This window comes from Sceloporus occidentalis, unplaced genomic scaffold, assembly GCF_023333645.1.
Source record: "Sceloporus occidentalis isolate IW3139 unplaced genomic scaffold, rSceOcc1.0.p SCAF_10, whole genome shotgun sequence".
NCBI classification, from domain to species: domain Eukaryota; kingdom Metazoa; phylum Chordata; class Lepidosauria; order Squamata; family Phrynosomatidae; genus Sceloporus; species Sceloporus occidentalis.
The window spans coordinates 12,362,034-12,376,057 of record NW_028316990.1 but is presented as its reverse complement, the minus strand read 5'-3'; the positions used below and the strand labels follow the sequence as shown (position 1 = coordinate 12,376,057).

Here is a 14,024-nt window from a genome sequence, read left to right as displayed (position 1 = left end):
TCAACAGTGGAAGATGCAGCTGCCTCAGAGATGGTGGAGTCTCGTTCTTTGGAGGTTTTTAAACAGAGGCTGGATAGCCATCTGGCAGAGGTGCTTTGATTATGTATTCCTGCATGGCAGTAGGATAGACTGAATAGCCCTTATGGTCTCTTCCAACTCTGAGTCTATGCTTCAGTGGCATCTTTGAGTTTTGTACTTTGATGAGGCTCTCCCTCATCAAAGGACAGAACTATGGCAATAAATGTGGAATAATACAGTGGTATCCAAGACCTCCCATGGATACCAAAATATTTGGATGCTGAAGTCCCATTAAATACAGTGGCATAGTGAAATGATGTCCCTTATATAAAATGCCACATCAAGGTTTGCTTTTTGAAATATATAGATATAGATATAGAAAGATATTCCAAGCTGCAGAAGGTTGAATCTGTGGATAAGGAACCTGTGGATATAAAGGGCTGACTGCAGTGCCTTAGAATGTAGTGTGAATGGGCCTTGGTCTTCATCCTTCCAGACTTTCTTCCATATCTACATTGCTTGGGGGAGATGGAGACACTAAAAGCTACAATGAACTGTGAGTTCATCAGCCATATAAATTTCCATGGGTGGATTGACCATTAATTAGACAGGATTGGTGTCATACAGGTTGCACTAGCTTGGAAATTTATCGATACACTTGCTTTGATTGAGTAGATAACCTAATGGTCTACAGTAAACCAAAAAGCAAGAAGAATCTGAAAGGGGTTGTTTGGGTTTTGTTTTTGTTTTTAATTGAGGGCTGCATTATCCTTGAATAGTCATGGGCTGAGTGTCAGTAGGGAACAAGCAGAATGTAGTGGTATCTTTTTGTGCCAACTCTTCTCCCTCGTGTATCTTTCTGACATACCCTTCTTTCCATCTCACCTAGATTCATCTTTCCCTGTTCAATGACTGTTTGGAGGAAGGGTCCAGAAACCAGAAATGATGGTTAGCAGGGAGCTTTTGAAATTATTGATGGTCACAAGCTATCCACCTCTGGTTTAAAGGCAGCCCTCAGATAGTATGTACCAGTGCTGTGATGTGCTTAGATGTCATTTGAGGATCTAGCTGGATAAGTTGCACAAACAAGAAGATCCAAAACAATTTAAACCAGTGGCATTAAAAATTGCAAAAATGCATTGTTCCTCCATCACCCCAATTGTTTAGGCTAAAGCACATGCTGCAAACATGGTGGTCAACCATTGGGAAATTTAAACTGCTTACAGTTTAAAAAGAAAACATTTTTCTTTATTGTTTAGAATGCTGACAAGTGCAGCTTGTGTGGAAAAGAAAATCTTTATGTTGTCATATTGGATTTTCAATCCTCTTAAAACAATCCAAACAACTACATAGTATAAAATTAGCTCTCCCCTGTTTCCCTCATTCCCACACAGAGTTTTCAAATGTGCTTCTCCACTAATAAATCGTAAATGAGAATACAGTTCTAAGAGTAGTCAGTGTGTTTCATGGGTATTTAAACAACAGCATTAAGCACTATAGGAATCTGAGGAATGCAGAGGGCAGATTTATGTGTCTTAAGAGTTTCTTTACTGGTTTATAATAAGCCACCCCAAACTAACACTTTCTTTTATATTAATCTGGTCTTAGAAATGGAGGATACTGGAGCATGACAAGAACAACAAAAATAAACTGGCATCTATTTAATAACTGTAACCGTGGATTGTCTTCAATACTAAAATATTTATTGAAACTAAGGGAGGGGGTGAGCCTAAGAAGAATTACCTTCAACAGCCTGCTACCAGATCTTTAACAGTGGGCAATGTAATGCCTTAAGGTCTCTCAAACTGTCTTTCATTTTCTAGACTTAATGGCTGATTGCAGAAATCAATGTTGCCATTAGTAACAGAGTATTTGTTATGGCATGATTTCCTCTGTTGTTAGGCCTGCAGAATGATTACAATATTAGAAGGTGCTTTTGTTATAAAGGAGCTGAAGATATAACTTTCAATTTACTACCCATTAGTTCAAGAGGCTAGAAATGAGGGATGAGGCCAGAAATCTTACCTTCCTTTTTTTTAATGTGCCAAGAAAACTCAATAGATAGCTTCAATGAAATATTAGTTTGCTTTCCTCTTTTGTATGCTGCAAGTTAACATTAAATACATAGGGATCTTTTTTAAAAAATCATGTGCAATCTATGGGAGGTTGCAGAGTGTCAATGGGTACACATATTTGCAAGTCAAATTTCCAGAGGCCCCCAATCCCCATTTCTAGACCTCATTTGCTGGCTTAAATATATGAAAAACCTGCCACATAAATGGATAGCCCCACCACAGAATAAGGGCTTGTCAACAGGTAACATGGCTTGGTTATAAGGACAGTTAAATGAAGAAGTGAATGGAAGCCAACCTATCACTGATCACAAACTATCAAATAGTACTACTCATGTCCAACACTACTGCATGCTTTAAAAATGAAGATCAGTACAGCGTCATGGAAGCTTGGCATTTTATGTATATGTAAACTATCTTTTTGAATTTCAAACTGTATGTATATGTAGGACAATGGCCACAGCTGTTACAAAATCTCTCTTCACCAACTCATGCTAATGCTGAGTTTATGCCATCCTTTTAGAAATGAGAGTCCACAAGCAAATTTGAGTATGAAAGTCAAAAGTGGAATAAATAAGGAAGTATCTACCCCAACAACGTATCTCCTGGAACAAAACTGTTTTTGCTGCTACCAGAGCATGAAAAGCTAAAGCATATGATAAAAGTAGAATAATGAAGAGGATTATTCTTTTTTAAAAGAAAGACTGGATATAATGGTAAACATGTGCATTATGGTATCTTTTATGAACTCTAAAGAGAAGCATTGCTCTCTTATTTCAGCATCTGCTGGATGGGGAAAATTTGGAAGAATTACATGAGCTGTTATAGTCAAGAAAGGGGAAAAGAACATGACATACCTGAAGAGGAAGGTGAAGAAGGATGTGGACTGTCTTCTTGGGCACTTCCTGTCTGTGAGAGACCTCCACCCATTCCACTCTCCTCGGTAATATTGGAGGATCCTGGTGTTGTTGACCTACTGACCGACTGAGATTCCTGATCGCTCCCAGACCCACGCCGCTCTTCAATGCTCGCCTGAATGATCTCATCTTCTGCTTTCCTGTCTCTTTTGTGGACTCTAGAATGAACAACAACTTGGTGGTATGTTCTAAAAACCCTGCCACAGTCAGGGCATTCAGTTGGCTTCTCTTTTACATTGCTGTGACTCTGCATGTTAAAATCGAGCCCTTGGTTCATACCGTGAGACAGAAAATCTCTACTGCCTTCCAAAGGGTCTAGTTTGTTTGACAAGTCTCTCTGATTGCCCATTTTAGTGCTGTGAACCAAATCAGCAGGCATTTTCTGCTTGGAGCCATCTGCTCCTACTAACACATACTCCCGTTTCTCCTTATCAAACAGAACTCCAGCATTTGCCAAAGTGTCTTCATGGCTCCGCTGTATCTGGTGCTCTTTAGTCAAAAAACCATGTTCCATGGCCATTCCTCTTGCCATTAGCTGCCAAGCTTGATAACTGTTTACAGGGTCCATCTCAGCAGCCTTGGCTGCAGCTTGTAGCCTTTCTATACAGCTGGATTTGAGAGGAGGCACAAGGTTAAGACAGCCCAGTAATGAATGTTTGTCCCCTTCAGCAAGGCTATGGCCAATTCCAGCAATAGGGGACAGAAGCTTGCCCAAAACTTCTCTCTCTTTCATGGGCAAATCTCCTTTACTGTAAGTCTGATTCTGTTCACTGAGACTTGCTTTGTCAGGAGGAAGAAAACCACTTTGCAAACAAGACAAGTATCTGGAATACAGGTTGGCATGAGCCTCCTGTGACATGCTGCTGATGGACACAGGGACCTCTGAGTCATTGGGAGATTTGTTTTTCACAGATAATTTGTTGAGGTGGACCTTCATATGGTTCTTAAGGAACCAAGGCTCTTTGAAGCGTCTCCCGCAAATCTGACAGCAGTGTTCAAATGAGTCCTTGTGTTTCCTCATGTGGCCTTTGAGGAACCATGCTTGGCTAAAGACCTGGCCACACACTTCACACCGAAACTCATTGGCAGCCTGCTCTCCGTTTCCATTAGAGCCCTGGCCTTGGGCTGACTCTGCTGTTATGTGAGCTTTCTCCACATGACTGATTAGCTCCTCCTCCTGGGATGCCGCAAAATCGCACAAAGTACACTTGTAAGGCTTGTGAAGGATCCTAATGTGCCTATCGAGTTCTTCCCGTTTCTTAAATTTTCCTTTGCAAAAAGTGCACCTAAATCCAGCAGCTGTAGCTACCACTTCTTCCTGCACAATGGCAGGTTTTGGAGAGGGAACAGGGTTGGAAATATCCGGGGTGCTGTGATTCGTGGGCACAGACAAATTGCAGTTAGTAAGAGGCATAGGCTGGGAATGTGAGTGTGATTTGACATCAGGTCTCGGTTGCAAAAGGCTGCTTTTCATCTGCTTGTCCCTCAAGATCGCCCTCTCTTCCAGCTCGTGCAACAGCCTGTTTTCTTCTCGAACCCTACCACGGCCTTTGCCAAGGTTACCCAGCTTGTGAGTGCGCAAGTGAATCTTCAAGTTTCCCTTCTGAGCTGCTCTGTGGTCACAATAAGGGCACTTGAATGGTTTCTCTCCTGTATGGGTGCGCATGTGAAGTGAGAGGATGCTGTTAAAACGAAAACGTTTCCCACACAGGGGACAGGGGTATTTTCTGTTCTTCCTGGCATCATCCTCTATATCACTCATCTGAGACATGATGCCCAAGTTCTGTCCATTCAAGAACTGCTGCAGATCTACTCTCCCATTCAAAGTGGTGTCAACCTCTCTGTTAAGCTGGTTGGCTAACAGGGCCATCTGACTGCTGATGGGCTGGTTTGCTATGGACACGTGGCTCTTGTCTTCTAGGAGTGTGGCTGTCTTCTCCTCAGGATTCTGCCTGTTCTGTAGCTCAGGGAATGCATGACTGAGCTGGGATGTTATCTGGTGCAACTTCTGGCTCATGGAATACTGGCCATTGAGTATGGAGCTGTTGAGATGAGCATCAGCTTCTGGTACAGCTGAAGAAACGCCAAGGCACAGACTAGCTTCCTCCATCCCTGAAAAAAAACATGAAGAGGGATTTAGAGTTGGAGATAGTCCAGTCTTATCAGCAGACCTTCCAAAACATTCAGTGTTTAAATTACACGTGATAATACTACAGTCAAAACCAATAAAATGTATATTAAATGTCAAGTGTATAGTGTACAGTTGTGATTATGTTTTCTCTTAATTATACAGGGCCGTCATCATCCTGAATACTTTTTGATTGCATGTATTAATTAGGATTTAAAAATGAACACATTACCAATTTGAATATCTGGCTCTTAAATAAGTAGTGTTAAGCTTTCAACTTGATTCAGTTCCCCCTTTCCCTGTGAAATTGCACCTGTTTACATTTTCCAGTCTATATAAAAGAGAAACGTTATGCATCTTGCTCATTTCCCCTTTAAAAAAACAAAAATAGAAATCCATTTATAAAACTTTCAGTCCCATTAAACATATTCAATAAATTCCACATTCCACAATGAGAAAGATGGTTTTATGATTTGATGTAGGGGGAAGAAAAGATGGCATGATATTTACTGGTACACAATAAAACAAGATAATGTTGGGGGGGAATAAAGTAAAGGACAAGCTTTCGAACAATAAAAAGGATTTTGCTTTAGTCAACAAAAAGTGCAGTAATATCTCATTAAGCTGATTAGTATGCGGCTTAGAAACAGTACTAGGTGCTGTAACACATGATTATAATCATAAAAATCCTTCAGTGTTTGCAAGTAAGCATTAACGAGGTATATTAAATTTTAAGGAGACTGTGACTACCAGCTTTGCAAACCTCTGAGATTAAGATTTAACCCTTATGTTACAAAGCAATTGTTCCTCTATCATTTGGAAACGGTACCCATCTAAAGAGGCATAAATTACCTCCTTAATTTGTCATGCATCTCATTCAAATAGTCCTGTTTAGAGAAAGGTGCTTGATTTTAGCCAACCGTCTTCATCTTGCAATTGGTGCAAGAGGTGATCTAAAGGACTCTGATTAGGTTTAAAAGAGCTCTTTTCTAGAACTCGATAAAACCCAATTAAAGCCAGGGAAGGTGTCACAGGAAGCTTCAACAAGTTTAAGTATTTTTAATAACTTTCTCAATATACAGTAATGAGTACAAATGGTACCTACAAACTGTGCACTGCAGAAAATTAGGACTCAACGCTGTTTGTTAAACAGGAGTGCTCAGTTCTGGTCAGCATAATTGTCCCTAATAATAATCTTCTCTCCTTGCCATTTTCTCTAGTCTATTCAAGGAAAAAAAAGCATCAATAAAAGCTCGATTTTAAAACTGCACAAACTGTTACTTCTAAAAAGTATTTAGAAATGGAAGTTATACAGTCAAGATGAAAATATATGGAAGATCTATTTTCTCGGTTTCTTTTGGTATATCCCCAGCATAAAAATGAAAACTTTCCTACAAAATGAACAGAACACTTGATTGTTCATACATTTTTGCATTTAAAATATTTTGCCTATCCTTAGTACACAGTAAGTTTTATTTTATTTTCAAAAACTCACAATTACTGGTAATCTTTTTAAGTGGAAAAAAGAAACTCTTAGGGAGAGTCTTTTTGGGCAGGAATAGTCCTCTCATGCCACTTTTTCAACTGCTTCTGAAATATCCCAGTTTCTCTCTCATTTGCCCACTTTCTCCCTTTGTCCTCAGCTTACTTCAATTGCTGCAAACTGAGTTCAAAGTGCAAAAAGTAGTTTGCACTCAATTATCTCAGAAGTGCAAGAGGAAAGGATTGAGCAGAACGTTGCCCTTCCTTTCAGACCTAAGCAAAGGCAAACTGCTGTGGCCTCTTTTGCTTATGCATCCTTGCTCATTAATAACTTTTGCCATCTTGAGCACATTGTGATGTTGTTTGGCCAGAGATATGCAACTGAGAGATACTGGAGCGTACTCTCTTCAAAAATAGGTGGCCCCTGTAGATGACAATTCTAGTTTGAGATCAACATGTTCAAATGGCTGCAATGAAACATCACAATCAGCAATGAGCAAGAAACTGTAGCAAGGCCCCTGCTTCCACATCCCTTTCCAGTCTTCTTCCACATGTCCAGCAGAAGGTTTTTGGAAGCTTCTGCTTCTATTTTTAATTAATCATGGATTGAGCTGTACTTCGGAACTAACTAGCATTACTTTAAAATAAGACAACTTCTAGCCATGTGTTATGGAACTGAGTTGTTTAAACTAACTCTAGACTTCATTTATGAATCTTAATCGTTTTTTTAATACTCTTCACTTCACTCATGCAGAGGATGCTGTGCCATTGCCAGTGTTTAGGTAATGTTCAGTAGTTAATCCAGTGGATTTTCGCATGTGGAGCAACAGCTAGTGTGTCCTTTCATTGTTACTTTAGGAAACAAAATGTTTTGGGCCAACCTTAGAGTGAAAATACTTTCACGTCCCACTGAGATTTAATTGCTAGAAACTTGGGTGTGGTAATTGAACTCTGATGTATGACAACTTTAGCAACTATCTGCCCCCCCATGGGCTGTGATATCAGATCAATTACTTAGCATATAACTAGCTTAGTTACATAACTAACTAGCATCTACTGGCCCACCTACCCCCAATCCTGCCTTACCAGTCATTGCATTTGGCAGTGGCCTGTTCTCCTGTTGATCAGGAGGCAACACATTGATGGTTACATCCCCTTCATGAGCATCTTTGTTGCAGCAGTCAGAAATGGGGGAGCTTATTGCACAGGCCCTGGTGAACGGGCCCAGCGTGGAACAGAAGGGGGCGGGAAGGGAACAGAGCAGGGATATCACCTATTTTATTGCATGGGGGAATGCTGTGAGAATGCTGCCGAACGTCCCTGTTCCATTCCTCATCTGTCCCACAAAGGCCAGTTTTCAAGAACTGCTCAGAACAGATCTTGAAAATTGGCCTCTGTGGAACAGATGGGGAATGGAACAGGGATTTCCGGTGGCATCGGCGGTGTTGTCCCATGCAATAAAATGGGCAATATCCCCGTTTCATTCCATTCTTGCCCTCTTCCATTCTGTGTCAGGCCCTTTCCCTAGGGCCCGTGTGATATGCTCCAGGGTCTCTGAAAGAATTCTCCCTCACACCAGAGGTTGATCATGAGAGCGGCTGGAAGCGTCAGTCTGCTGCCTCAGATAGACAAGACAGATTCCATAGCTTCAGTGGCTGTCTGTAAATCAAGACTGGGGTACTTTTGCAACTTCTGTGTAAGCTCTGGTGATGCATCAGTTAAAATGCTGGTACTGCAGCCACAAGTTTGTGAGTTCGATCCCAGGGGCTCCAAGGTTGACTCAGCCTTCTATCCTTTCACAGGTTAGTAAAATGAGTACCCAGCTTGTTGGGGGCAATTGGCTTACAGATTGTAAATCACTTAGACAGTGCTGGGTTCAATGATAAGTATAGAAATGTACATGCTATTGCTGTTGCTATTGTTATTACTATTGCTATTATATTCCCTACATTGCTGACTACATAGGGATTGTGAATATGAACCAGTCACAAATACATAAGCCTAGAATGCATAACCCTACGTTATGTAATCATAACTGAGATTGTGAATTCCAGCCATGATTTTGATATGAAATAATAAAACATTTGCCAACAAGATAACCTCATGTAATCTAAAATATAGAAAATGCCTAAATATCAAATCTAAATGGTCCTATTGTTGCTTGTACAGGGGCATTTCAAGTAGTATTCATTCAGTGTTTCCCCTCCCACAGCAGATCCAGAGCAACTGAATTTCTGAATACTTTGAGTAACTGCAAAACCCCACCTTTAATCCCTTATATTTTACTTTCAACAAGAGTGAATGGTTTTGGGAACACAGATTATTTCCTGCCCACAGTGGATCAAGACCACTTTAGTCTTGAGTAAATCTGAGATGTGTACTAGTGAATAGATGGTGAATAGATGATGTGTGCCTAGCTGAATAAATGGTGAAATTGTGTTAAATATGATTCTTATTGTTGTAACCAAGAGACTGCTTAACTAAGGTTGTTATGATGTGATAATATACTCCTGTTAAGAAATACAGAGCACCAGACTCCTGAACCTTTTCAGGGTCATTAAGCAGCTGTAAACATTATTACAAAAATAAACCAGAGATTTCATGCTTACATTTTAGCCCAGAGCTGGGTGTGCTGAGCAAGTGCATTTTTTTTATCTCTTACAATCAACACTGGTGACATTTGGGCATCCAAACAAATTACATCACAAATATTACTGCAGTGGGCAGGATACAGGGTGGTTTATTTGCCAGATGATTAATAAATAAACAGTAGGGCGGTACGGTTGACCTATTCTTCATTGATGGATACACAGACAATGCTAAAAGACATGGCTGAAATAGTTAAATCTTGGCAGGAACAGGAAGAAGGGCCTATTTACCTTAAAAAGATTATTAGACGCACTCAGTCAATGCACAACTGATCTTGCATCCAATCTTTATCTATTCTTGTTTATAATGATTGTCAATTTAAACCAGCCTACCTCTCTCTGAAATACAGCTGGTTTTCCATATCCACAGATTCCTTATCCACGGATTCAACCATCCATGGCTTAAAATATTTTTAAATAATATAAATTTAAAAACAACTTATATAAGGGACACAATTTTATTCTATCACTGTATTTAACAGGACTAGAGCATCCATAGATTTGGGTATCTACGGGGGGGAGGTGGGTCCTGGAATCAAATCTCAGTGGATACCAAGGGCTCACTGTAGTTTAATTGATACACAGGGTGAAAAGTTGGTTTGTTCAGTGTTGGATGAATTTTACCTGCAAGTATCACTATGATTAAGAATAAAATAATGGGTGGACAATGATGTGCTTTTGCAAATAATAAATGATAATAAATTTACTAATAATAATAGAAATAATACAGTGGACTGGTATCATAATATTACACACATATTTAAACCATCCCAATAAAGCAACACCTTTACCAGTTTAAGAACTGGTATAATCTGTCAGGACTTTCATTAACTAGTTCATTATATCAGTTGCATCAAGAAATGAGCAAATAATAATAATAATAATAATAATAATAAATTTTATTTGTATACCATTTTTCCATAGATCAACTGACAACTAAGAATCATATTGTTATTTTCTAGAAGGAAAAATATTCATTGCAATTGGATCTCTCTCAAGAGATTTAACTGTATTTTGGTGGCACCGCATACTGTAAGTTAAATTTAGCTGTGGTTAGCATAGAATGTTGATTCATCATATCCCAAAATTAAAACAAGAAGATTATAAAAGCTAGTAAGCATAGCTCATTGCTAGCTTTCATCTTACCTATCACTATCTTATTTACACTGTTACCTTTCTTTGTACAGAGAGCTGAAATAAAGTTAAAAAAATAATAATTGACACAAAAGTTCAACCAAACATATCATTTTGAGAAATGCCTATTATTTTTCTTATCTCTCCTTCAAAACCACAAAATAAGACTTTAAAAAAATATTTAACCGGGCACATACACTAATCACAATGTAATATTACCACCCGAATCCAAAATGGTAGAGGTGGTGAACTGCAGTGAAACAAAAAATGCAGAATCCCATTTCAAATAACAAAACAATTGTCTTTTACTTCTATTTAATTCACAACAGTAAAGAGTGCCACATTTTTTCACAGCAGTAGCATTTGTTATAATGATAACTATTCATTTTTGTAAATCATAGAATCATAGAGGTGGAAAAGACCACATGGTCCATCCAGTCTAACCCTCTGTCATGCAGGAAATCACAATCATAGCATCCCCACTGACAGATGGCCATCCAGCCTCTGTTTAAAGAATTCCAGAGAAGGAGACTCCATCGCCCTCCAAGGGAGTTTGCTCCACTGTCAAACAGCCCTTAATGTCAGGAAGTTCCTCCTAATGTTGAGCTGGAATCTCTTTTCCTATAGCTTGCATCCATTGTTTCATGTTCTAGTCTCTGCAGCAGCAGAAAACAAGCTTGTTCCCTCCTCAATATGACATCTCTTCAAATACTTAAACAATGCTATCATATCACCTCTTAACCTTCTCTTCTCCAGACTAAACATCCCCAGCTCCCTAACACGTTCCTATGCCCCCTATGGGGCATGGTTTCCAGACCTTTCACCATTTTAGTTGCCCTCCTTTGGACATGCTCCAGTTTCTCAACATCCTTTTTGAATTGTGGTGCCCAGAACTGGACACAATATTCCAGATGAGGCCTGACTAAAGCAGAATAGAGTGGCACTATTACTTCCCTTGATCTAGACACTATACTTCTATTGATGCAGCCTAAAATCACATTGGCCTTTTTAGCTGCCGCATCAGACTGTTCACTCATGTTTAACTTGTGGTCTACTAGGACTCCTAGATGCCTTTCACATGTAGTCTCCTTAAGCCAGGTGTCCCCCATCCTATATCTATGCATTTCATTTTTTTTTCTATCTAGGTGTAGTAGCTTACATTTCTGCATGTTGAAATTCATTTTGTTAGCTTTGGCCCAGCTTTCTGATCTATTAAGGTCGTCTTGATTTCCCTATCTCTTGTAAAGTACTGCACCAGAATACTCCTGATATAAATATACACAAATCATGCTTCCACAAGCACAGTTTCAGTCAGTCAAAACTGGGAGAGCAAGCTCTTTGTACTCACACATGTAAAGAAAAGAAGGTAGAATGGGTTAAACCCCTCCAAATCAACGTCCCTATGTTTTAAAACAATTTAAACCTGCAAGCCCCCTCCCCAACTTCATGATCATGTTGATTGTTTTATTTCCATTTCACAGGGGCTTAAGGTTTGATTCGGTGCAAAACTAGGTATGATGTGAAATGCACATATGCAAAAAAAAAAAAAAAGATCAAAAGCAATATTGATAGTGAAATATTCATACAAGGTAGCCCAGCGAGATTTTGTTCACAGGGGTACCTGTCAGGAACATAAGCTTGGATACAAACCATCAAATAGCGGCACACAAAACTATTCCGAAACTCCAGGCAGACAATCATATTGTGAGTTGTTTGAAATACTGGATTGTAGCCAGCTTGCTGGCTCAACAGACTAATGCTTTGGCCTTTTCATCTCCTCAGGGCCTGAGTTCAGTTGCTCTTATGACTGGGTAGGTCAAACGCTTTTACCTGGTGCTGACATTCCTGGCGTTCATTCGAGAACTAAAAGGGATGGGGAGGGGGAATACAAAGCCCATAGGTTCCCTTTGACCTAAGCTGCTGAAACATCTGTTGGTTGAATCATGAGCTGCTTGTTGGCCAAGTTCGACAGCAACTGTGCCTGTTGTGGATTATCTTGCTCAGTGGTAGGTGTCAGTGGGATAAATAGATGTGTTTCAAGGGGAAAAGAAGCACTCTCTTCAACAGATAGAAAGGCAATGGGAAGCAATGGAATCAGCTGAGACCAGGGACTGAAGTAAAGGTAGCATAGATAATAGGTTTTGCTTGTTTTTGTCATTATTGCTCTTTTAACTGTAATAAAATTTTCTATTGATGATAAGAATACAGTTGGGCCTCGATATCCATGGATTCTTTATGCATGGATTCAAGGATCCATGACTTTAAAATATGATAGATAGATAGATAGTTCCAAAATGCAAACCTCGATTTATAGAAGAGATACCGTTTTACTCTGGCCCTATATTTAATGGGACTTGAACTTCCATGGATTTTGGTATTGACAGCAGGTCCTGGAACCAAACCCCAATGGATACCAAGGGCCCACTGTATTTAATTTTAACTCCAGGTTAAGTGGAACAAAAGCTTTTCCTTTCTGGGGAGCATAGGCTTTAGGATTTTATCAGAGCTCCAAAGGTCAACTTACTACAGGGACGTAGCCAAGGGGAGGGGTCTTGGGGTCTGGACCCCCCCTTCCGTTAGATAAAATGAATGGTGTGTTCTGCCGCACCGCCGCACCCAAACCCCATTATAATGGTGGCACTTAGTCTGGACCCCCCCCCCCCTTCCCAAAATCCTGGCTACATCCCTGCTTACTACATAACAGAACCAGGAGGGCTCCATGTTTGACCACCACCACCCACACTAGCTGCACGCCCAGTGTTAACCAAATTCATTCCAGAACAATTTGGGGGATTTATATGATGTTTCCAAGTCACCAGGTGCTTTTAAAAGGGGTATGCAACCCAGATATCAGTGGGATGCTGGGGACCTATGGATACTTTGGCCCGTTACAGACCGCCCAAAAGGGGTGGTCTTGGGCTGCTGCCGGTTGCAGCGTGGAGGAGCCGCAGCAGCCAAACTGCGCGACTCCTCCGCACTGCAAAAAAGGAGTGCAGAAATTGCACTCCTTCCGGCAACCCAGAAGAGCCGCCGCAAGTGTCAAAGCGCGCACTCACGATGGCTCTTCCGGGTTTAGATGTCCGGACGCTGTGCGTCCGTTACGTCAAGATGGCCACGCCCGTCTGTATAGGGCGCCGCCATCTTGCCGTACGGAATACGCGCGAGGGGCAAGGCGTGTCCGGAAGCGCCACCCCTCGCGTGTATTCCTGGCGCAACGATGGTGCCACTTAGGCCCGTCTGTAAGGCGCCTTTGTGATGTTCAGACTTTTATCTTGATAATCAAAGCATGGATGGAAAATCAGGGTACTCCCCACTTTTCCTGCTTCTCACCTTTGTGTGCTGAACTGAAGGTAAAATTTGAGCAGTACTGGAACAAAATAAATAGGTTTGATCCTCCATCTACCCTCCACATTCATGCATTTTTTTCACAGATAGAATGAGAGGGAAATCACATGAACAGTCTTAATAATAATAATAATAATAATAATAATAATAATAATAATAATAATAATGTATTAATATGTGCATTTACTCATGAATTGTTTATTTTAAATAAATAAAGGCATAGGCTATTGGGTTTTAAACAAGAATACATTTTAATCATGGCCACTGTAAAGCATCAGTG

General features: G+C 40.3%; 1 protein-coding gene across 7 annotated transcripts in view; it reads right to left on the bottom strand.

Moving 5' to 3' along the window:
- Window positions 1-14,024, bottom strand: part of ZNF536 (zinc finger protein 536) — a 479,395-nt gene that overhangs the window by 248,248 nt on the left and 217,123 nt on the right. For all 7 annotated transcript variants that reach the window (XM_089539948.1, XM_089539953.1, XM_089539951.1 and 4 more), the window contains one exon: window positions 2,948-5,119. In XM_089539948.1, the coding sequence (XP_089396074.1) occupies window positions 2,948-5,117 (2,170 nt within the window). In that variant the 5' untranslated portion in view covers window positions 5,118-5,119. The remainder of the gene's footprint in view (window positions 1-2,947; window positions 5,120-14,024) is intronic.